General features: G+C 41.3%; 2 protein-coding genes across 3 annotated transcripts in view; one reads left to right on the top strand and one right to left on the bottom strand.

Annotated features, from left to right (window-relative positions):
* Positions 1-11,347, top strand: part of zmym2 (zinc finger, MYM-type 2) — a 34,198-nt gene extending 22,851 nt beyond the window's left edge. For both annotated transcript variants that reach the window (XM_055031874.1, XM_055031875.1), the window contains 7 exons: positions 1,001-1,125; positions 1,216-1,396; positions 2,997-3,139; positions 4,619-4,733; positions 5,802-6,044; positions 6,702-6,843; positions 7,595-11,347. In XM_055031874.1, coding sequence (XP_054887849.1) covers positions 1,001-1,125; positions 1,216-1,396; positions 2,997-3,139; positions 4,619-4,733; positions 5,802-6,044; positions 6,702-6,843; positions 7,595-7,811 — 1,166 coding nt within the window. In that variant the 3' untranslated portion in view covers positions 7,812-11,347. The remainder of the gene's footprint in view (positions 1-1,000; positions 1,126-1,215; positions 1,397-2,996; positions 3,140-4,618; positions 4,734-5,801; positions 6,045-6,701; positions 6,844-7,594) is intronic.
* Positions 11,348-17,891: 6,544 nt separating this feature from the next.
* LOC129361409 (gap junction alpha-3 protein-like) lies at positions 17,892-25,468 on the bottom strand. The gene is made up of 3 exons (XM_055032236.1): positions 25,320-25,468; positions 24,825-24,886; positions 17,892-23,837 (listed from the first exon to the last, which is right to left on the bottom strand). The coding sequence occupies exon 3, from the start codon at positions 23,800-23,802 to the stop codon at positions 22,414-22,416; it is 1,389 nt and encodes a 462-aa protein (XP_054888211.1). The 5' UTR covers positions 23,803-23,837; positions 24,825-24,886; positions 25,320-25,468; the 3' UTR covers positions 17,892-22,413.
* Positions 25,469-25,501: the final 33 nt, after the last annotated feature.

Below are 25,501 nucleotides of genomic sequence, written 5' to 3'. Positions count from 1 at the left end.
AAAACTGAATATCTGATCAGAAACGTAAGATCTGCATAATGGAGCTGAGAGCAGATATTTTCCCACCGAAAATCTGGTGCTCTGTTGAAAATGACTCCCATCTTTAATAGCTGCATTTCCATTACAGCCATTGCAAAGAATGTCCTGCTAATGTCAAACAAACAACTTCACAATGGAGTGTTTCCATTAAATAAGAAAAGCAACTAAAATCCTTTGAATGCGTTTTATTCACAGGATAAGTCCTTAAAAGATATGTAGCGCTGTCGTCCTCCGATCAATTAAGAAAAAGACCTATTGTCTTTTTCTTAATTGTTAGTCTGATTGTGATGATTTAGTCATGTGATGCAAAATTGTTAGTCATGTGATGCAAAAAATATGTTTGCATTGCAGTTTTGCCAAAAAAAAACAACCTCATGCTGGTGGCAAAACTTAGCCATTTTTTTATTTTTTATTTTTTTTGCCATTTTTTTATTGAGGAAATGTACTTTTGAAATGTCAAATTGTGTTTCCAGCTATATAGTCATTGGAAGCGCAGCTGTAGTTGTCACCTGAATTTGAAAGACAAAATTTTAGTCAAGTTTATTTGTATAGAAGTTCAAAGAGCTGTAGGTAACAAAAACATCATCCAGTCACCAATTGGGAAATGAGCAATAAACATTAAGTTTTGTCAGATATCATCATAAAAATCATTAAGCAAATATAAATAAAATATATCAATCAACTTTAGAGCATTTTTTCAGTTTTCTGGAAGTTCAGTGGAGAATAAGAACTGAATGCTGCTTCTCCAGTTTTGGTTCTGGGGATGCAGAGTAGAAACCCAAAAGTTTGCAGCCTGCAGCATGATGGGAAAACAATTAGGCCTCACTGTTAGGCTCTTTTAGAGAGAAGTGTCAAGAAGGACTTAGGATTTCCCTAATTGGTTCCACATTTTAACTCATTTCTGCATATTTAAACAAACTGGTGAATAATTCAGCTGATCTTTTGTGCATACTGTCCTCAGCGTCGGATCCTGTCCCGGTGCTGGAGGGAATGGACGAGGACATGAGCTTTTCTCTGCCTCCGGTCCTGGCAGAGGAGAAAGAGGAGCTGCAGGAATCTGCGCCTCGACTTCGGTCCAGAAGACTGGTGCGTTCGGACACGTGCACGCAACCGAGTTATCCTCCAGCTCAACACGCAGCCTGATGACTCTAAATGCATGCAACTATTGTGTTACAGGGGAGTAAGAGGCAGGCCGTGGAGGATCTGCCTTCATCCTCTCCGTCACGTCCAAGCAGCAACTTGGAAGGAAGATCGCTGCCCCTCAAGTCTCGCTATGGCATCAACGCCTGGAAACGCTGGGCGCTGTCCCTCTCTGACCAATCAGAAGACACCAAAGAAAAGGATACCTCCAAACCAAGTGAGCTGAGTCCAGACATACTCTGTTGGAGGAGAATGTAAATGAAAAACTAGAATGCAGATGTGAAATGAATAGTTTATAAGCTGATGTTTACCAAAAGAAAAAGGTTATGTTGGTCTATTTCAATGACTTTACTCCTACACACAGGACGTTTGTTGAAACTTTAACATCTCCACATTAATGTTAATGTCAGCTTCGGTTCTGTAACGCCTACAATGTGGGATTTTGATTCAACTTTATATTTGAATCGAAATATAAAAAGTTGCAGACTGTTTTTCATGATCGTTAACAAAGACGTTTGACAAAAGGCTCTTCCAAACTGCAAAATTCAAAATCAACTGTGTTTTTGTTTAAAAACCTAATTTCTTAAAGATCTCAGAGAATTAAGTTTAGGATTTCATTATACTGGAAAATAACGGTATCCGTAACTAAACAAGGTCCCTGCTTGGCCTAAGAGTATGGAGTTTTACTTATTATTATTTTTCAAGTCCAGATAAGGTTTTGAAAAAGACATGAGTCTGAAAGGTCTGTAGATTTTTTTTACCTTTATTCTTTTATCTAAATGATTAAAAACTTAATTTGTGGAGAGAATAGAAAAGGGGATTTTTTCTTTTACAGTTTTTAAACCGGGTTTGGTTGGGACACCAAGCAAACTTATATTTTTCCAAAGCTACATAAACGTGGCTTATAAACTAAGATTTAAATAAAGTATATTTAATGCAGAATTTTTACTGTCGTGATAACAAATTTTGCTGGAGGATAAATTGTCTTAAATATTGTTGTTTTGAGACCATTTTCAAAGATTATATTTACAGTGACATAATAATGCAAGTTCACCTCCACAAATACCAATAAACTTTAAAGAATACTTAAAGCTGCAACTGGAAGGCATTTTAAATATTGAAATTAAAACACGACGACCAAAAACAACAAATTAAAATTGAAATAGCAACCAGACACAACCAAAGCCAAAAATAAAATAGCTGATGAAGCAAATCCCGACCATTTGTGTGAAATATAGTCAAAGATTGGATCCAGGCTGTTTTCACAGCGCATGGGGATCATTACTCTGAATTTGTTTCACAGGATTTTTCTCTACTGTGTGGGATTTATTCGCTTAACGACGATGGTTATTTTGTTGTAAGCACATCTCGACAGTCCTGTAGACACAGAATGAAAATAACTGGCGTAACAAAATGGTGGGACTGCAATCTTTTGGAGCAGCACTTGAACTTGTTCTCAGCAAACGACAACTATGATATCACCTCCCAGATGATGAGCCCAGTGCTTTATCATCAGAGCCATGTCATTTACCTAAGTTTATTTTGTCAGAAAATTAGTTAACTCACTTATGTTTATTGCTTTTTGCTGTAACCTCCCCTTTTGCTTCTCCCTCCCCTGACACATAAACACTTTTAGAGGCTTGGAGAACTTTCCTGGTTGGTGGTGGATTTTGTTACAACCTCAAGAAATCTACGCAGTTATTGAAGACGTCTGACTTTAGACAACATGCATTACTTTGATGATATTGATTCGCTTTCCCTCCCTGTTCCAGAGTTTATTCGTAATAAGAGCCTCTGTGTGTTTCCGTGTCTTGCAGCTCGGTCGAAAAGCAACCTGTTGTCGTTGAACGCAGAGGAGCTGAACGCCGCTCTGTCCCGGTTCGTCAGAGAGGCGTGCCGGCCAAACGGGGAGCGCTACTCTCCAGACAGCATCCTCTACCTCTGTCTGGGAATTCAGCAGGTCAGTGCACTGAAATGTTTACTACCAGATCCCGCAAAGCTTCAACCACTGAGCAAAAATAACTGGTACAAAAATACCCAGAGGTTACTGTGCAAAGCGATGTCGGCTCCCAAAAAGCATTTGGTTCAGTGTCCATGTCAAAGGTGATACTGGGATGTTTTTGTGTTGCGTAAAGTTGAAAATGTCTGCGTGTCTGCACCTAGTGGTCACGGACATGAACTGCAATTTGTCAAAATGACTGACGACATCCAGATAAGATAAACGGTTAATTCAAAAAACATTTGGTTGATCCGCCTCCTGCACTAACCATCCATGATGAAGCACAGGTCTCTGGGGTTTTTTTCTGGAAATTAGAGTAAATTGTGCTGAAAAACCTTTTTAATGCTGTTTTCTTGTCGACTGCTTTCACCGGTGCTGTAGACTCTTCTGCTTCCCGAAGTTGTGCTTTTGGGTTAGTCCACAAAAAACAATCATTCATAGCTTCACTTTTACCAACAACACACATTTTACGTTTTCTCTCTATAAGCTTTTACTTTTCGAGAAATATGAAACTCTTAACTTGCAGAGCTTCATGTCGGTTTAGCCGATTGGTCGGAAAATGACGAAGGGAAAACTCAAGATTTATAAAATAAAATGCTGTTACTCTGCAGGCTAGCAACAAAGTCAAACTCTTTTTTAAAACATTACTGATTGCTTGTAATGTAGTTTATCTTGTTTTTTTTTAGGATTTATATTTTTTGTGTGTGAAAATATGTTGATGCTGACATTGTTTTTATTTATATACTCCAGAAAATGCCATTTACACAATCAGTAAAGGATCTTTTTTTTTTTTTTTTTTAAGCAATCTTTATCAGCAAATACTTAATCTGATCATGTGTATAAATTAGCAACTTTCCTCATTTTGCTGGCTCTATTAGTAACAACTGTAATAAAATAGGGTAAACAATTCAACTCTACAATTTTGAAAATAAGTGTAAAACATTAAAAAGGCTTTTGTTGACATGTTCTGTTTTCGGCGGTAGGAACCAAATTTAGGGTGAGTGTTTCCAGTAGGACAGGTTTCGGTGGTGCACAGCCTTTTCCCTCCTCTTCACCCATGTGGGGATCAGATCATGGCTGCTGAGAGGAGCACACTTTTATCTAAACTCATCCCATGTTGGAGTTTTCTGGCAGAAAAAAGTGAGATCTGACTTGAGGTTTTTTGCTTCAAGTTTTCTTGAACGTTTCTAGAGTATTTTGGTTGAAATGTTTTCGTCTCGGACTTGTAGTTATCCTCTTTTTGTTTAAAATATGGTGATGTTATTTCTGTAAGCCTAAGTTGCTGTTGTGTCCGGTGACTATATCCATTGCTGTTCACATCCTGACCAACTGTGATGTTGACCTTTTTTTTTCTGAGGACACTAAAGCTTCGTCCGCAGACAGGTCTCCATGTTTGTCCTCTGTTCTGATGAGCTTTTTTTTTCCCCTCTCTGTTTGAAGCATCTACACACCAAAGGCCGGAAGGATGATCTGTTCAGCGACCCGTGTTACCAGCAGTTTGGAGAGGAGCTCAACAAGGTGCTCAAAGACTGGCAGCCCAGTGTGCTTCCTGATGGTAAGAGGAGCTGAACTCAACCGGCACACCAAATCTTACTGCTGGAAAATTGTGTGGGCTTTTTTTGTTGTCACTCCCTTAAAGTGACTATTAGCAGCAGTTTTTAAACGCAGCTAGACCACGTGTGTCAAACCTGGGGCCTGGGGGCCAAATCCAGCCCACCATTTCTTTCTATGCGGCCTCTAAACTCCAGAAGGATGAATGAGTAGATCCTTCAAGAGACGTTTTGTGCTTAAATATCATTTTATCAATCAAATCAAAGCAGCTTTTATATCAATCAGTTCCTCCAGTTTTTTGCAATTCCACGATCGCAGAAAATTACGCAAATCAAAAAAAATTCCTGCACTTTTTTTTTTTGCAGTAATGCATAATTGAGATCATAACAAATTTTTAACAGAAATGGGACAAAGTTGTCCCATTTCTTGTATTATTGAATTATTTCGAATTAAGTTTAAATAATACAAGAATATTACCTCTATATTCTTGTAATATCACAACTTTATTCCCATAACATTATGAAGTTACTCAACTTCATTCTTGTAATATTGACTTTTGTCTTGTAATTTAATTTAATCTTAATATCTTATTAAATTAATGTTTCATTTTGAGAAGTATTGAATGCAGACACAGCTGTTCATAGATATTTGAACCGTTTAGTTGGTTTTATCAACACATTCTGGCTCCTTTGAAGACATTCGTGATGTTGATGTGGCCTGTCGTGAAAATGCGTTCCACATCCCCGAGGCAGAGGCTATCAGTGAAACATGTGAAGCTGCATCTCTGCGTGGCGCCTGGAAACAACATCATCTCTCACTGATAACACAGTGACATGGTGAAGTGGCAGCATGGCAGGGCGCAGGTGTTCCTGTCAGCAGCGGCCGGCCGCACAGAGGCGTCCGGCGGGTCATGTCCAGTGATTATAACCTTTCTGCTGTTCACATCCTGATGCTCTGTGATTGCATTTTTGAAGTTGTATGAGGACATGCGGGGGGGAGGGGCTTCTTAGTCTGTCGCACGGTAACCGTAGGTCCCTCGTAATGGTTACCGGCTGCTTTGTGCTGCGTTCAGGCTCGCTGTGGGGCCGGGTAGAGGAGCAGAGCCTGTGGAGCGGCCGGCACCTCGGGGAGCAGAGTCCGGCCTCCCTGCTCCGCTCGCTGGTCTACCTGAACACCAAATACTTTGGTCTGCGCACCGTGGAGCAGCACCTGCGCCTCTCTTTCGCTAACGTTTACGGGCCCGACACCATCCATCCTGTCAGCAAGGAGCGCAGCGTCTGCATCCGCGTGCCCTCCATCCCTCAGGATCACCACGGTAAATTGGATGATTTGGGTTTCGTTGTTGTTTTTCTTTTACTAAATCTACATGGTGGCAATATCAAGTTAACAGCTGGTTTAAGACTCCTTTAAACTCCTTTAATTGTTTATTTCCCCTCTAGAATATGATTGTTTAATTAGACAAATGTGTTATGTACTTGACTGCAAAAACACAATTTTACCAAATATCTTTTTACACTTGAAATGACAGAGAACTAACTCACAAGTAACTTTCCAGCAATATATCAGAGCTTGTCTTAATATTGGTTAAATCTACAAGCTCCACTGGCAAATTTTTTTTTTCTTTTTTGAACTTATAACAAGACATTTTTTTTCCATCTCACAAGTGAAAAATTACCAGATTTTAGTACTTTTTCATCAACATTAAGGAATTATTTTCTTAATTCCTTAAGTTAGTTTTGTCTTACTTCAAGAGGACTAAAATATTTGCTCTAGAAACTAAACCAAATATACAAAAGTTTAGGTTTTGCAGTGTGTTGTAAATTCAAAGAAACTAACACTTTGGATATCTTTGCCAGGATATTATTTTTTTCATGTTTTATTGCTTCTCCTTGAGTGTTTTCCTTTTTTGCCAGAGATATCAGTTCAATATTTCACTGCCCTTTCTTTCTCAACGCTGTATTTTTATGCTCAGGTGAAGCACAGACAGAATCTAGGAAGAGGAAGCGCAAGCAGACCGAGGTCAAACGGGATGAAAACGAGACGGGCCACCCGCCTGTCCGCTGCCCAGTAAAGAAGCAGGAGTGTGGTCTCTATGAGCTCTACAGATCCAAGTGGTAAACACACTTTAATTCATGCACCACTTTTATTTTTAAAGTTGTAATTATGTATTTTAGCTGCAGCATGAAAAATCAAATTCCCATTTAAATCACTGAACCGAGATTTAAAGTTAAAGTAGAAAACTTGAAAAATGACAATTATTTAGCATAATCTCATTTTACTCTTTTTCAAAGTGGGGGACTTGAGGAAAAATTAGAAAAAAATTGCAACAATAAAAATAATACAACTTTAAGCAGCGGATAAAAATAAATTGTAATATCAAATATATTTTAATAATTACTTTAAAATACAAGTTAAAATAACTGAATGTTATTTGACATTCTGATTGGCTGCCTGTGAAATTTCTGGTTTGAGGTGGTATTTATGCTAAACAAATAAAAATAAAAATATGAAAACTTTCTAAAAGTTATTTCTTCACATATTTTGTAGAATTTGAGAGCCCCCAGTATAAAACACAGACAGAAATGGCCTTAAAAATCTGATCGAACAAACATGGAATCCAGTAAAACCTGGTCAGTCCTGTGATTAAAACTCTTTGCTGTTCACATCCTGAACTTTATGTTGACTGGTCAAAGATGAGGACTGAGAAAGTAGCTCCATTTAGTTTCTCAAATTTTTGGAGTAGATTCTGTTTTGTCCTCTAACTTCTCCTTCTTCACTTCTACCCAAAAACCCAAATCCTTCCTTCATCCTCCCACCCCGTTTTGTCTTCTCTTCTCCCCTCCTCCCTTTGTCCTTCCCGTCCAGTCCGCCGTTGTTATGGGAGCGCCTAGACGTCTTCTACGTTCAGCCGGACCCGGCCCGCGACCCCGGTGACCCCGTCTGGTTCAGCTCCACTCCGCTGGAGCGTCAGATCCTCGAAAGCCTCCTGACCAGAGTCCTCCTGGCCAGAGACATTTACACAGACAAGCCACTCCGGGAGGAAGACGAGGAGGAGCGCGGCGAAGGACCCGGAGGGGAGTAGCGCCCGCTTTCGGACTACCGTTCAGAAACCCGACAAGAGCATTCGGGGTAATCTAGTCGTACGTTGTCCCCTTCACCCGTCTCTTCTCCTCGTCTCTTCACCGACTCTAGTGACTTACTGTTTCCTCCTGGTGAGGGACGCCCACGGCGAGCAGAGGAAGCTCACAGCGGCCCAGACTTCTGCCTCAAACAGGAAGTCAGAGGACGAAGCCTTTGATTTTTTTTTGTTTGTTTGTTTATTTTAGAAGATGGCCACGAGTAAACGGAGTGAGCCAAAGCTTGTTCTTACCATCAACGACCCAAAAAAAAAAAAAAAAAAAGGTTAAACGGACGGTGTGGATGTGAAGGGATATCAGGATATCGTTTTCAAAACGTGCAGATTTTAGTTCTCAGGCCAGCAGCTCAAACATAGGAATGTCTCAGTCACCGCCTCCTCAGGCCGCCACTCAGAGAAACCAGGAAATCCCTCATCACGTTCATGTCCTTTTCACTCTCACTGGATGGAGAAAGTAAAGCAAAAAGTACCGCAGCCTGAACCCACAGGGAAACGTGATCCTTGAAGCAGCCGGTTACGAGTCTGGAAGACGTTTAAAGACGTCCAGCTTAAGTTCAGTCCACATTCAATAATTTGAGTTTAATTTTCTCGATTCTGAAACAAATTTGTTTGAATTTTGGTTCCTCCCTCATAACGCTGTGAGGGGAGCCGGTCGGCGTTCCCCAAACGGTTTTATACAAAGGAGAACATCAAACATTAATTAAAATATTTCTAATTCAATTTCTTTTTAAGTTTTCATCCCACTTGGTTTACTGTTAATGCATTCACACTAGAACTCATCAATACACTGACAGCATATGACTTGTTCTGGTTTTTCTAGTGCTAAAACATGCACAGTGTGCTATATCCAGCACTCAGAGACGGTTTTATATGTATTAGAGATGCACTGATCAGATATTTTGTGGCCAGTTTCTGACATCCAATTTTGGAAAGTTCTAACCCAATATCAGTTTTAATTATTTCTTTAAAATCTATTTTTAAAAACAATGTTTATTTCTTAATTTCTACTTCTTGACACCATATTTATCGTAAAATAAAATGATGTCTAAAAGAAAAATCGGGCCACAGTTTCACAGCTTGCACTCACCTTCACTGAATATCTACATTTTAGGCTTTTTGGCCTGATGCAACTATAAACTAAAAACCCAATTAAAAAGATTGACAGTCTAATTGTTTATTTTTCTTTATTTTTTTCTCAATTTTGAACATCTAATACGCATCATCTTGAAAGACATACATTTTTTGCATTCAAAATAAGTTAATTCTCCATACTTATGTCTAAGAAAAGGCCGGTATGTTTTCATTAAATAGTTTTCTCATTTACAGTTCAAGAGAGCAAACAAGACGTCTTCTGTCATCAATTATTTATACCAGGAGCAGAGGTGACGTCACACCATGTGAGGGAGAGAGCAGCCGATGTTGCACAGCTCTGCGGTCAAAGCATTCCACTATTTGAAAACAAATAGAACATCATCAGTTTACATTTTAAACCTACTTTACTTTAGGGGGCCATCATTTCCTGCTTGAGCCGATAAAGCCGATAAAGTGCAACTTTTCTGCAATACCTTTAGCTTCCTGTTAGCATTGCTAAAACAGTGAACACCTGGAATGTTTCCTAGAACCTTCAAACATCCTTTGCGCTTCCTCTGACTACTTTTCTTTTTAAAGAAAGCCGCATTATGTCATTCGGTAACAGCTTCCACACAAAAGAGCTGCTTGGTTTTTATGTGGTGTGTTTACTGCCTGGGAAAAGAATGGATTTTTTGGGCTGCTTTGGGGTCGATGAATGAGTGAAATCAGCCTGTTATTCCAGCAACCAGACAATTTCTTGGTGCATCTCTAATTTCCATGCTTCGTGATTCTCTTAAGCTATTTTTTAAACAAGTGAATCCTCAGAGTTTGGCCTGTACCAGAAAACTGGTTTAATTATTAAGCTCATCAGAGGAAACCAGACTTTTCATTGCAATAGACGGTCAAAATCGACACCACGAGGAACTCAGAAATGCAGAATTTAAATATCAGAGCCAGATTATTTAGTTTAAACTAGGTCAAGCCATCCCCCGTTTGTCTTAATTTCAGAATGTCCAGATGGTTAAACTTGTCTGTGAAAAGCGAAGGGAGGAAAAGCATTTGCTCAAACTTGCATCGCCAGCTCAAGACCAACTGAACGGCATTTTCTGTAGCGATCGACTTACGTTGACGCTTGTTCAAGGGGCTACTTTGACACATTCTCAAGAAATGTCTTTAGGAATCAGAGTTTAGTTTGTTTTATCTTTCCCCAGGTAAAAAAAAAGAAACCAAGTCATCGGGATGACCTTGAGGTCACGAATGCTTGAAAATCAAAAATGTGACGTTCTATTATGTGTTGTTTGACTTCAGGTGTCTGCACACTCTGTAAAGGTGGTATTATAAAGTCTTCTTGTTTGTTTGTTTTTTTTAACCTCTGCATTAACTAGGCTGCCTTACCTTCCAACATGCTGTGTCTATTGGTTCACCCTCGCTCGTGTGATGTAGCATTACCAGAGTACCGAACCCAGACTGTCATAAATGCGTCCGATTCAGGTTGGTTATCTCACATTGTCAACACAGGAAAAACAACTGCAGCTTGCAAACCTGCAGGGTTGAAAGTGTCTCTAAAACTTATTTATTCCTTTTTTCTTTTTATGTTATTATGTTGGGATTTTGCGTCTGCCATTTTCTTTCTCACCTCGTTTTCACCCATTAGTTGCTGCTGTCTGTCCTGCGGTGGTGAAGGATCCCGTGAAGCATGAAGGATGAGGATAGTTTGAATCCGGAGCACTTCTTTTCAAGTCTCCCATTTTCCTGACTTTTGTTTGTTTTTTTAAAAAAAAATTTATAGATGTCTAGTACTGCAAATTAAGAACTTTTGTTGTAGCAAATTATTCATTGAATATTTTTTTATTCGAAACAGTTACTGTTTTTTTTTGTTTTGTTTTGTTTTTTTTCTACTCGTCTCTTAAATATTTTTTTTGTTTTCTTGTGGAGCTAAAACTCTCAGACTTCAGGCTGCTTCTCCTGTTACGTCAAACTTGCCTTGTGTGCGTATTCCCAGTCGCTGCTTCCCTCGAACTGTGACGTTCTCTGAAGAACGGACTGTGTTTAGAGGCCTGGGTCTGCAGTGAACACACTATGGCGGTGTATCCCCCTGGGAGAATATTGGTCAGGTGGCTCCATGCAGCTTAGAAACCCAAACATTCAAATTTTCAGAGGAAACCAGTTATTATTATTATTATTATTATTTTATTTTAATTTTTTTTTCCCCTTGCTGGACTAAGAGGCAACAACCAAACCTGCCACTGGTTTGGCCCTGCAGTACACGCTGTGGCTGGCTTTAATGCCTAATGTGAATGTGCCTATCTGTATATAGTGAAAGTGAGTGATTGTGACCTGAATCCGATGCTATGTGTATGGGCTGTTCTGCCAATACGGTTATGTTTAATAAATGATTTCCTTTTTTCTAACCAGACTTGTTTGTGATGCTGTTTCAGGCGTTGGCTTACTTATCACTTCTTAATGTTTACTTGTAGTTAAGTTTTGGATTATGAAAGTAAGTTCGGCGAAGTTGATTTGCATCCTTAGGGCACATTTAAGTGAAAACACTTTAGTTTTTGTGTGCAATTGTAATTCAGACTCTAAAGTCTGACCGCTGATGTTGCTTTAGAAGTTTCTTAATGAAAATAACTTAGGAAAAATGTTCTGAGTAAAATAATTTGCAACGTTTCAGATGGAATTGCTTTTCAATGGTACAAGTTTGGAAATGATAAAAAACTGAAGAGAATCCCTTTCCACAAACAAATTAATTTTCTCTTTTTAATTCATATTTGGCGAATGGAACCCAAATTACAAACTTTTTTTTTTTTTTACAAATAAATTATTTTTTCTGAAAATGAACAAGATTCTCTTCAACAAAATGAACAAGATTCTCTTCAACAACCCCAAAACAAAGGCTTTGTTTTGGGGTTGTTTTTTTCAAAAATTTCCAACCTCAACCCAACTCATGCATTTAAATATAAGTACACATGGACAATGTGGAAATTTTTTTTGTTCAGTTGTAAAATTACTTGATTTTAAAATGAACTTCTACAAATTCAAGATTATTTAGTTGACTGGATTGAGACAATTCTGCAGCAATCCCTTATACCAAGCATGCATGTGGTGACAGTGGAGAGGAAACCTCCAGCAGAAACGGTTTGAGAAAATGAAGCACCCACACAATGAAAACAGATGTACTGATCTAGGAACACTTTCAATATTTTTTGAAAATGTAAAGTGTTAAATGTTGGCAATGACTCATTTAATTTAAAAGAGCTACATCTATTTTGAAAAAAGGCCATTTTTTAACCATTTGTTAAAATGCAGAAAATTTAAAGTTGGTCAAAAATATATAAAATATTCAAGCTTATTTGAAGCTAATATTTGATACATTTCCGACGTAATTACCATATTTATTCCCACGCTTTGAACCGCGCGGCTTTTAGCCCGGTGGATTTTTCTTCAACCACCAGGGGGAGCTTTAGCAGAAAGTGAATCATTGGAAGTCAAAGAGAAAGCGCTGATTTTCATTTGAAACGAGCGCAGACGGAGAAATGTTTTCAAACTCATCATGGAAAAACCAGACAAATAAGACCAAATGGTGCAGTTTTTAAGTTGGAGCGGGGGTCCTCTTACGTTTTGACCTTCTTGGCTGTCGTGTCCCGTTTTCACAAGGTGCTGGATGGACACGGCTGAGGCAGCGAGGGTTACGGATCACGGGTCAGAACTCTTCCTCCATCCTGGAGAGCCTCATCCAGCTTCTCAAGCTGCTGAGCAGGAAGCAGGTTGTTCCACCTCAGGAGTCTTGAAGTTTCTCATTCCAAGAAAATTGGTGTCAAACGCTTGGTCCAGCTAAAATGTCTTGTTTATTTATGCCTTTATTTATTATTTTTTAAAGAAGGTTTCCAGAGGTCAGGACAGGTCAACTTTTATGAAATCAAACCAAACTGATGTCCATGTGGTTGACCTTTGGAAAGGTCAACCACAGACAAGGGGTGCTGGTGTCTCCTGTTGACCTTTGGAAACTCTTTTTTAATATCTTGGTCGCACAAACGTTTGGTACCAATTTCGTTTGATTCGGGTTAGGTGAGGGAGAGAGTCTGGTTGACCTTTGAGCTTTCACAAATATCTTCAGAACAAAAGCAGCACAGACGTAGCAGAATCAGACACCAATTGTGTTTGATTTAGCAAAAGTCAGGGGGGCTCGGAGGGGCTGGTTGACCTTTCGTGACCTCTGGAAACATTTATTATGTTTCTGACTGATAAAACACACGGAGCTGCTTTGCACCTCAGGATAACTTAGTGGCGCGAAATAAACGAAAACGACAGACGGAAACGTGCTGTGGAGGAACCGTCTGTATGGGGGGCGGGAGGAGGGGAACCCAAGAATTAAAATCAGAAGGTCATGAGGCAGCATTTACGCAAAACAAATGTGAAAAAGATTGAAGACTGATTAAAAGAACGAAATATTCCAAAAGTGTCTTTCTCTGGCGATCACAGCTTTTCAGGACTTTGGTTGACTTGCATCGTGTGGTTTCGGGATGCAGTTTGTCGCCGTGGTTCGTTGAAAGAGCACTTTCTCATTTCTCCCTCTAGGAGGCGCTGAACCCCCGCTGGCAACCACTCCCCTCCAGAAACGGGAGAATTTTCCTCAATTCCCGGTTGATATCTGCACTACAACAGCATCCAGCCTGTCAAAACCCCAGCGACCATCACGAGCCGGCAGACACACCGCCGTGTCCACGTCGGAACCGGAGCGCCGCCTGCAGCGACCCTCCCAAAACCCTGCGCGCACACCTCCCCTCCGCGCCGCCCCGGCCTCGCCCTCCATGGAGCCGAGCAATCCCTCGTTGCTGCTGAAGGTGGACGGTGACGGTGATGAAACGCCGTTGCGCAACCCGAGCATTTGAAGAGGCCAGCTTTTTCCTTTCTGTGCTCTCGGAGTTGGCCAGGCTCCAATAATTTGACCCGTTGATCCGGAGCTAGAGCAGCCCTGTGCGCCCGCGCGGCCCGGCCTGCGAGGGAGCAGGCAGGGTGTAAAAACATTTTTCCACCCTTGTGTGTGTGTGTGTGTGTGTGTGTGTGTGTGTGTGTGTGTGTTCTTTTTTTAAAACTTTTTTGTTTTTGTTTGGGCTCAATCCCTGGCTCTTTCAGGCGACACAAAGAAAGCGCTGCACTCAGCAGGGTCGTGTGGGCGAGGGCCCGGGGCGAGACTATAGGCGGCGATTAGGGCCTCTAATGTGCAACGAATCCTCTTTAATGATGAAACGACAAAGAACCGCTGCTTGTGTCTCTGTAGAGTTTAAAACATTTGAGATGCTAAAAAAAAAATCTCTAAAAAATTTTATTTTTTAGAAATGTTCTAGAAAATTTTTTTAAAACGTGAAAATTTCAGCATTTTAAAGAGTCACAAATATCCTTAAAAAAAAAACCTCAGAAGTCTTGAGATCTCTCATAAATTTTCTGGAAAAAACCAAGGAAATTTCTGAATATCAGTTTTATTGACTAAGTTCATATTTAGTCAGATTAGATGGAGATCCTCTGAAGATTCATTTTCCAAGTCTGGACTTTGACTGGTCCGTTTCAATCATTCCACTGCAGCGTTGCCTTGGAGGTGAGCCTCTTTCCGAGTCTCAAACTTCCACTTTGTGATTCGCTGTCCAGATAAAGAGGTCAACTAAAGAGGCGCTGCTTCATGTGGTCTGTCACACAAGACGTCGACGCTTGCAGTTTGCAGTTCGCCGAAAGCGACTCAAATTCTTTTCACGCCAAACGTCCGAGACAAGAAAACGTCCCCAGGGCGTTAAAAGTTTCGTCCCGACTCATGAAAGTTTCCGTCCAGCAAATGGCCAGAGGTCAGGCCTCCAAGAAACAAATTCATCACACTCCTGAAATACATAAAGAGGGCCTGAGGTATTTGTGGTGTGGACTGAGTGTGAATTTGTTGGGTGATTAAAGGCTAAATTTAGCCTCCTGTCCGCTGAGGGCCGCAGGCCGCCGAGCCGGTGGCAGACGTTTGCTTTCTCTTTTCCATCACTGGCCTAAGAGGGGCTTTACTGGGACCAAAATGGACAAATGTCACAGCTGCTGGCAGTGGACGTCTTTTTTTTATTTTTCCTCCCTCTCTACACGCTGCAACGTATGTTGATTTTATTAAATATTTTCTTCATTGAAGGCAGTTTGATGCAGCGCAGCCATCATGTGATGCTTTCCCAGCTTTGACCAGTAGGGGGGGGGGGTCTGCTGATTTTATTCTTGATGATCGAAATGTGAAAACTGCCCTTCTGTAAGAAGCGACTTGAACGTAAAATAGAAAACATTTGTTCGTTGAACTTTGCACGTCAGATCAACTGCAACTTTCACAAGAAGGAAATGTGGTGGCGGCAGCATCATGATGTGGGGACACGTCAAAGTTTTTGTATGTTAACACATGATCTAGTCTTTCTTACCAGCAGTCTGTATTACGAAGCTGGTTCCATATAATCTGGCTGCTTGGTTAAAGTAACTCAACCACTTCAAATTTCATTAAGCGATACTACAACAATAATTGCTTTGCTATTGCTTTGTACATGTTAAATCCATGGAAGCGCAGAAGTGCATGCGAATGGATAGATGTTAGCATCCCATTATCCTGACAGTGTAAAATTATCTCCTCAGCCTCATTTCAATGCAACCCAACATGTTTGGGTCCAGATTCAAATACAACCACGTATACAGCAATTCAATTACGTTCTAATTTAGTTGGACTGGTCAGTTGTAAAATATCTATCAGAAAGGCCATCTGATTGCAAAAGTATCACAGTATTGCATTTTATTTGATGTCAAAAATCCAAATAACAAAGGAAAACGAGAAAAGAAAGAAAAGAAGCTCCAGATAACACCGCCCCTTTAAAACGCGGCTCCATGTTGGTGCCAAACATAATGTATTAATGTGTGCATGAATAAAAATGTAACAATACGAAAACAACAAACTTCATATGAACCTGAGATTTTTGTATAAGGTCCAATGGTGAACATGGATTGATTACAAAAGCATTCTAAGTATTGGGGACGCCCCTAAAACTTGGAGCCCTGGGCTACTGCCCTTACAAGCACTTTCTAAAGTCCAGACTCTTTTCAGAGGGTTTCACCAGAAAAATCCCTGTAGATCAATACTTTCTGAAATGATCACACCAGCAAATATAACTAATCCACTTTATAAGTTACTTTTCATCAATTCCTCACTCTGCAGTGAAGATTGAAGATTAGTTGTTTTACTGGGGGGGAGGTTCTATTTTTTTGTTTTGTTTTGTTTCCCCAGCGTCCTATGTTTGGGTCTTCCTTCCTTCATCCCCCAGTCCATGTCACCTCAAGCGCTCAGCAGACGATCCCTGGCTTTCTTTTGCCTGGAAAAAAAAAGCTTGACATTGTTTTCTGCTGTTTGTTCAGCTGTGCACAGTGAAGTCCTGCTTTCTGCCTCAGGCTTGTTGTTGGGGGGGAATCACATTGTGCTCTGGTACTTTTTTAAATAAGTTTTGAACACTTACTGGTGGTTTTCTGCAGCTACCATGTCCAGCTGATTTCTACCTTGTACCTCATGTCGCCATTAAGGTGATAAAGTGTGAGTTTCACCCATCTCTGCCAGGTCTTGAGCAGAGTTGTAAATCCTTTTTTCTCGCGTAGCCGTGTTAGAAGCCCGGCTCTCAGGTGTGAGACTGACACACTCGTCGCATTTTAATCGTCAGTGGTCGTTGTTATAAAACGAGCCGGACTTGGTTCAATCCTGGTCGGAATGTGGAGGGAGGAACGAAGGTGAGAGGTTAAGGAAAAACTAACAGGAAGTCAGAAGGACAGGAAAAAAAAAAAAAAAAAAACCTAGCGACTTTTCTTTTGATGTCTTCAGCATCTAGGCCAAATAAAGTGCAGTTAATTTTTTTTTTCCTTTTCTTTTTTTTGCAGTTTGGTCGCCACAGTGGGGGACAAATGCTTCCCTTCCCCAGTTGCTTCCTCTTGCTCCTCCAGGGAGACGCTGAACCGTCCAGTGACAAGTAAAGGCCGTTCTGCCTGGTAACAGAGAAGTAAAATAAATAAATAAATTCTTCTCTCTATTCTCTAAATTTTTCTGTTCAGTTTTTATCTTAAAACATTGATAACCATGTATATGTTTTTTTTTGTTGTTTTTATTTCTGTCTATTAAATTAGTTTTTTCTGTCAAACTGGCATTTAGAGGAAATGATGTCAAAAATGTTTTTTTTTTAAACTCCTTTTTACAGAACATGTGAACAAGATTTGTTTTTTTTGTTTTTTTGGTTATTTTAAATATTTCTTTTCTGTAATGATGAGTTTCATATTAAATTAAATCCATTTTGTAGGGAGTCACAGAAATTTTCAAAGTGAGGTTGTTCATGATGCTCCAACATGATTAATTGACGTTCATTGTGTTTAAGTTCTGAGGTTTCACATATCTGAAAATAATAATAATAATAAAAAACACATGATCATCTTTGTTCTTCCTACATGATTAAATTCAGGTGAGATGCATGTTGACTGCAGTGAAACTGGTAATTGTTTGAAATTTGGGGTTTAATATGTGCTGGTTGGAGCAGATCATTGTTTAACTCACTTTATTTTTTCCCTTTAACCCAAGTTGCATGATTTTATGCTGCAGGAGGAAACCAGGACAGGAACAGGAAACCCAACAAACTACAAAAGGAAATGTTCCAAACTAATGTTCCCACCAAAAGGCAGCAATGTTAATGTCTCCTCTCCTACCTTACGCATCCTCTGTTTGATTTAGTCCAATCTATTTATTTTTGTGAATGTAGATCAAACTCTGGAATACTAGTTATCACTCGGATTTCAAACTCGAGTCGCTTCCGCAGCTTCGTGTTTCTGCGAATGTTGAATTTCATTCTTTGCGTGAAGCAAAAGACAAAGCCAGAACGGCATGCATGGTACAAAAAAATTTATTTAGTAACAGTTTTTTTTTTTTTTTGTAAACACTTGAGGTAAATTAACATTTACATCAACTTGTCCTTACAAAGAGCATCATTCATACACAAGGCACTTCTCTTGTTTTAAGACAGCGTTTGAAAACAGATTGCTGCTGTGAGCGTCGTGAGATGGTTCCTTCTCCCCGATGGGCCGGAGACGTTGTGCTCCGCACGTAAACGATAAATGGAAAAAAAAATAAATAAATAAATACTGTTAGTGGAAAGAGAGCTCCCAGGAGTCACGGGGACAACGCTCTTTGAACCCAACATCCTGTCAGGGTGGCGGGGTTGGGGAAGGGTCAGCCACCCCGTTCTCTCTGAACGAGCAGGGCTGCCTCGACGTGTGACGTCTGACCAGAGTCCCAGCACGTCTGTGGGAACACATTAACTAAACAAACACAAAAATATTCCAGCTGATTTCTCTCCTTTTCCCAATGTCCGGACACTGTGCTGTCAGTGCGCGAGACGAATGAGCCTTTTGGTAATATTCCTATGTCTGTGAACAGTTGTGGTTCTTAAGACTTTTCACCCTGTCTCTAGCAGCCTTGCGTCACATTACGTCTCTCTGCCTGTTAATACTGTTAGCTCTGCTACTGTAGAGGAGCACCTTTACTTCCTACATGTGCAAGTACCGACCAAAATGTAAATGTTAAAAATCATAAATAATGATAATAGCAAAAAAGCAAATCTCTCTGGTGCTTTTTTTCATTTTTTAATTGAAGTTACAAAGGCTGGTTTTAGCTTTGTGTTTTATCCTTGCATAGTTTTACACCTGTCCTTATACCTATAAATAAGGTATACTATGTTAGGATTATACAGTAACATGATTTTGTAGCGTCTCTACTTTGCCGAAAAGTGAAAAATGTCCTCCTTTACCCTGTTCCTACTCCAGTCTCTCACCGTAGCTGCTGGCAGTGCAGACAACATGTGAAATACTGCCTACATAAAGTAGTATTAAAGGAAGGACTTTCATATTTTTGAAGTGAAGTTCTGTTACATGACTAACTACAGCAGCAGATAACCCACTAAGTCTCTTCGTTTGAGTTGGTCCTGAAGGTTGTGTCTAGTCTAATGTGGGATGAGACCAAACTGTAATGTCCATTGCATTAAAACAACTCTGACGTCAAATGTGTCGGTGGTTCCATAAACCACTAGCGTCATAAAACATAAGTTTTATGAAGAATGAAACCATTTTCACATCCTGCAATATCAACATGTGAAATGGAAGTCGTTGGCACTGCGCCACCAGTGAACTTCATGTTCAAAATACGAACTAACCCTGGAAGATCTCAGGTGTTTGTAGCAGTTTAAGCCAGTGCTTTTTTTGTCCTTTTTGTAGTGCTTAACTTTTGTATTATTTACATTTTGCTATGAAACTGTGCTTAATTCACTGTACACATCTCACATTGGAACGCCACTGGTGGCGTATCAGCTCTGACCTCCATCTCAAGTGTAAACCCCCCAGCAGTTTAAATAGCCATTGACTGCTAATAGGAACAGTTTTAAGGTTGGTAAAACAGCGTTCATGCTGTTTCGCGATTTGAGCATTTATAAGATGGTAGAAGACTGGGAACTTTTTGGATTAGCTAGCTGCTAGCTTCTTCCCACTCAGGCTGACGCTAGCTTCTAGCTTCTGTCTCCAGGGCTATTTACTGTGGATTTACGCTGATGATGCCTCAAGACTCATCTATTGCAAATACGTTATTAACTTTATATGCCTTTAGCAGAATTTCATTTTAAAATCTTTGAAATTTCTCTGAAATCTCACAGATCGCCATTTCGAGATATTAGGATTTTTAAAATGGTAGAAGACTGGGGAGTTGGTCTTTTTGGATTAGCTAACTGCTAGCTTCAGTCTCAGATGCTAAAGCTAGCCACTAGCTTCTGCCACTGAGGAAGAAGCGAGCTACTAGCTTTTGTCTCCAGAGCTGGCTAATGTGGATGTACACTAATGAAGATGCCTTGAGACTTATCTATTGCAAGTAAGTTAACTGCTTATGTACCTTTAGCAGAACTTCACTTTAAAATTCTAAATTTTGAGATTTCTCTGAAATCTCAAATAATGCCATTGTGAGATATTAGGATTTTTAAAATGGTAGAAGACTGGGGAGTTGGTCTTTTTGGATTAGCTAGTTGCTAGCTTCAGCCTAAATAGCTTCTTCCACTGAGGCTGACGCTAGCTACTAGCTTCTGTCTCCAGGGTTAGTTACTGTGGATTTATACCAACGAGGGTCCCTTGAGACTAATCTATTACAAGTAAGATATTAACTGCTTAAAAGCCTGTAGCAGAACTTCACTTTAAAATCCTAAACTGTCCCTCTAGTCCTTCATTGTGGTGTTATGCTCAATAACATGTCAGGTAGGTTTTCACTCAGGTGCCCTGGTGAGGACAATATACAGTAGATTTAGGTTAATGTAAAATGAAAATGCTTGCAGCATGGACAACCGAACAGGACAGTGACACACCATGTATACAGAAGCGTGGCGGTTGGTTGATGAGTGATGAGATCACTTCCCAGGTTCTCTGAAGGAGTCTTTCACTAACTTTAAGTATCGCGACGAGCACGGGAGAAATGAAAAGCATTAGTGGGGGGTACTGCACAACAGCGTTTCAAAAACGCACAACAGCTGTTTTTGTTTTTTTCTTTTTAATCTGAGTTGCTGCTCAGTCAAAAACTGACTGCTACAGGGATGGGGCGTGTGAGTAAAATTCAACTCAGTTTCTTAAAAAAATAGCACTTTTCAGAATAAAACCAATGAAGAAGCACATGGAGTGTGTAACAATAAAAAATAATGAAGCTTCCCAGGTTGCTATCATTGTTCAGATGTGATTAAAAAGGTAGCTGTGGGTAGCTGTGGGCAACTACAAAATAGTTGTTACAAATCCTTAACCAAAACCCTCTGGGATGCTATATTTTGAACATTATGTTGGCTGGTGTATTTTTTGCTTTATATTTTAAATGTTTTTGGCATGCAGTAACTATGTGCAATATGATTTGACTTATGTTGGTTGAAAGCAGAGGCAGGTAACCATTTTCCTCTGAGAGGACAAGGTCAATTATGGGAATCACTTGGTTCATTTTGACCTGCATTGTTTTTGTTTTTTTTTTCCTTCATCCTGATTTATCAATTTTGTAAAATATTGGCAAAAAAGACACATAGTGGATTTAGGGTCAAACTAGGTTAATGTGCCGGTGCATCGGTGAGTTGAAGAACTACACTTTCTGCAATGATCTGTCTTGAAAACAATTATGTTGTCACTTCTTGTTCTTCTTCTACAACCTTTTGATGTGACATTGATTTCAGAGTCTTTAGTAAACCCTCACAGTGAGCAATAAGTAAGCTAACATAAATTGCAATAACATATCATAACATAGAGCACTGACATTTTTGTAGAACATCAATGGTGCTTCCTGCAGCTGAAATGCAAATTTTCATTCTCTATTAGGCCGTATCAAGGAATACTAAGGCTTTTAAGTTTTCTAAAGCAATAAATTGTTCTGTTATGCCACTCCTACCATTTCAATCATCTTAATAAAATCTCAGAGAAAGTGCCAAAGTGACCGGTGCTTTCTCTCCCACTTGTTGCTGCGCACTGCCGGGCAGCTGGCCAAGACAAAGCCACGTCACGTTTCCCTCACTTACAGAAAAGTATCATGGTATTGGAAACTGAAACAGCACCAGCAATCCCTCTTATGAAGGCAGTTCAGTTCTAAAACGACAAGTGGCAAATCTAAAGCGGCTGACCGGATAGGCTTGCTACCTGAACAGATAGCCAAGCTAATAACCAGGTGGAGATGTCATGGACATAGTGGTATTTAACATAAGAATCTCATTATCTTGACACAGACATGAGGAAAATGTCAGTTTGTGCCGACAAATAAGAGTGAAACATCAAGTCTTCCACCGAACCAGGTTGCTAAAATGAACCACAGAGAGTTTTACCTTCTGCTTTTTGTTAAAAGGTGTGATCACACTTTTTTGTGCACAGTCCTGCAGCTCGACAACTCACCGACTGCACTAAGAGGCTGCAGCTGGGGGTGATAGTATTTGACCCAAGACTCTCAACACCACCCTGAGTCCCCAGAGCCTGAAACCCTTCCCGGTTCTCACATGGTGGCAGCTGCCACACTTACAAATGAAAACCTGTCTGTTACAGCTAATGACTAGTACATTTAGTTTGGATTTAAGGTTGACAATTGATATGTTTGTGTTAGGCCATAAGATCAAATATTTGAAAGCCAGAAAAGGACTTAGATTGGTGGGGGCAGGGAGAGACGGTGAAGTCGGACCCTTCTGTCTGGGGGAGTGATTCCAAACTAGCAGCTACATTTTATGCTGATTTGATTTCCTGCCTCTTTTTACTTTGTCTTTTTGTATTTTTCTTAGATTTTGTTCCTACCTAAAGCAAGTATGTATTGCTTTCCTGGCGTGTTTAAAAATCACAGTGTTTGAGGGCATGGTAGAGGGAAGCCAGAGGTGCTGTCGGAGGGGTTGGGGGACCGTAAAGGGCCAAAGCGCTTCTAGACAGCCAGGTCGCTTGGCCTGGCCCTGACGTTGCTGCTCTTGCTCGCCCGGCTGAGCCGTCGAGGGTCTGTGCTGGCCATGAGCGGAGGCTCGTGCATCTCCACTGTCGTGATGGTGCGGCAGACCTCCTCCTGCGTGTCGTCGCCTCCTCCGCCGCCTCTGTTGGTGGCCGGGCTGCTGCCGCCGGTGCTGCCTGAGGCGGCGTTGTTGGTGGTGTTGGCGTTGCTGTTGGTGTTGTTGCTGGGAAGAAGCGGCGCAGCACCAGCCGGCGTCTGCTGCTGTTTGTTCTCATTGTTGGCAGAAGAAGACAAGGATGGCGAAGGGGAACCCATCTCCCGAGTCTGCTGCTCGGTGGCCAGGTTGGCCCAGTTCTGCTGCGTGGCCAGCCTGTGGTTGTTGCTGATGTAGTACCGAGAAGGGGAAGAAGATTGCTGAAGGGACTCGTCCTGCTGGAGGTCACCCATCTTGAACTCGGCTGCTGAAGCCATTGCTGCCGGCTTTCCAGGTGGCAGGAACGCCGTCACGTCTACGTAGTTGGGAGGGTAGCTGAGGCTGGATGGGACAGTTCTGGAGGCCGAGGCCAAACACTGAGGCTCTGCGGCGTCGGCGCGCTGCAGCGACTCGCTGTCAGGGGCGAACTCGTTCGTCATGCCTTGCTTGAGTTTCTTCCATCCGAGGTGATAGATCTCTAACAAATTCAGCAAAAGAGACACGCAAGCCACCACAAGCATAAATATAATAAAAATGGTCTTTTCAGTGGGCCTTGATATGAAACAGTCAACAGTGTTGGGGCACGGCCAACGTGCACATTTGTACAGGGGCCTCAGCTGGAAGCCATACAGGAAATACTGGCCCAAAATGAAACCCACTTCAAACAGGGTCTTGAAAATAATATTGAACACGTAGGTGCGCAGGAGCGCACCTCTGATGCGGATTTTGCCGTGCTCATCTCTGATGGGCGGCTTCTCCTTCTTCCCGCCGCCTCCGGCGTCGCCGCCGTTTCTGTATAGGAGTTCCTTCTCCTCTTGGAACCTGTTCGCTTTGCGCATCTCCTCCTCCTTCTCCTTCCGCTTCTCCTCCATGCGAATGATGTGCAGCACGTGGCCCAGGTAGATGAGGGTCGGCGTGGACACGAAGATAATCTGCAGCACCCAGAAGCGGATGTGCGAGATGGGGAAGGCCTCGTCGTAGCAGACGTTCTCGCAGCCGGGCTGCTGGGTGTTGCAGGTGAAGTCGGACTGCTCGTCGCCCCAGACCTCTTCGGCCGCGGCGCCGAGCACCAGGATCCTGAAGATGAAGAGGACGGTCAGCCAGACTTTGCCGATGACTGTTGAGTGCTCCTGAGCATTCTCCAGCAGCCGCCCCAGAAAACTCCAGTCGCCCATCCTTCCACGTTTCTAGCCTACGGAGAAAGTACAGGCTGGAGTGGAGGGGGGCAAAAAAAACACAAGAGGACAGAGGAAGAGATTATGTCAAGAGAAACAAACAACCAATGACTCTTGAAACAGCTTCAAGGGACGAAGGTTCTTACCCTGAACTGAGACACTGTACATAGACACATGCAACAACTGTTGGCATAAAACCGTCTATACCACTGAATACCTATCAGAAGAGGATCTGGACACAAAGCTGCAGCCTTTCAATACAGATGCTGCTGTACTGTACAAGCCACCTGTGTGATTGAAGCCCAGTTTGTTGGCTTTTCTCTCTGTGTCGGTGTCAGGCCCTGTCTCTGTCTCCCACCTGCTCGCTCCGCTGCCCACCAGGCATGTGCTGAGATCGACATTATTATGTTCGAAAACAGCATTTAGCAGAGATGGGGCTCTGGGATGCCACAACGTGGACACACACACACACACACACACACACACACACACACACACACACACACACACACACACACACACACACACACACACATTCACACATCCCTCCCTCCCCTCACCCCGGTCTCTGTCTGGTGTAACACACAAAAAAACTGCCTGAACCATGAAAAAAAAAAATCTGTTACTGTATTTTTGACATAAGAATATTGTTATTAAAACTTGTTTTAATAACAAGTTTTAACATGTTATTAAAACTTCAAAACAGAAATTTAAAATGACATATAAGTATATCTTAAATAGCATTTTAGTTGAAAATGTTGAAATTGTCTCCAATTACTATTTTCAGGGTCCAAAATTGATGAATTCAAATTTTTCTGGTGAATAAACAGAAAAGTCGATTTTAATCCATTCATTTTCAACGGCCGGCAGCTATATCAGTCATTGCCTTAAACCTTAAATCAACTATTTCCAGTGGCTTTTAAAACTGTGTATTCCAACCCGCGTTTTTGCCAGCAGCTTGAAACGAACGCGTAATGGCCCAAAATTTGAATCAAAACTAAATTTTTAGAGAAAACACTTACTGAAAAACTCTTGAATTAAAGGTGACAAATCCATCGACTAAGGTTCACAACCCGTTTGACACCTAGAAGAGAAAAGCAATGGTCGAACATCAAATGACTGAGTTTTTGCAACATAAAGCTGAACTCGCACTGCAGTCGAACTCTTTTGAGTACAAAATAACACCAAGAAACAGGAAATGGATGGTCACCAGAGACACTCTGCTTGTTACCTGCTGTAAACTTTGCAAGACATAAAGGAATCCCACAGAGGTGACCCTCACCGAGTCAGAAAGTTTTCCTTTCCACTTTTCTGTGGCAAAACCTCAAATTCAGCAAAGTTTGGCGGCATTTAGGCCCAGCAGCCGAACAGAGTCAGGTTCAAATACAAAGCCATGCGTGCCAGACTCACAATGCAGAGTGTGCCAGAGTGCCCAGACTCCCTTTAAGCGCCACAAGCTTTGTCAGGCTTTTTGTCCCTCTGTTGTTCAGTAAAACCCCAGAGCTGGTCTTAATTACCTTCAGATTTCTTCATTAACTCCCTCCTGACGACCAGAAGGAGGGAAAGTTTCGGGTCGCTTCAGCGTTTGTCCGTCATACCTTTGAAGATGTCAAAGTCACACAGGAAGATGAAATCCATCAGCCCGTCAGCGGTGGCATGGTCGGAAAAGCCTTGAGACCTCCTGCTGGGAGGCTCCTCG

The sequence above is a fragment of the Poeciliopsis prolifica genome, unplaced genomic scaffold, assembly GCF_027474105.1.
Source record: "Poeciliopsis prolifica strain line A6 unplaced genomic scaffold, Auburn_PproV2 SCAFFOLD007, whole genome shotgun sequence".
Classification (NCBI taxonomy): domain Eukaryota; kingdom Metazoa; phylum Chordata; class Actinopteri; order Cyprinodontiformes; family Poeciliidae; genus Poeciliopsis; species Poeciliopsis prolifica.
This window is presented reverse-complemented; position numbering and strand designations above follow the sequence as displayed.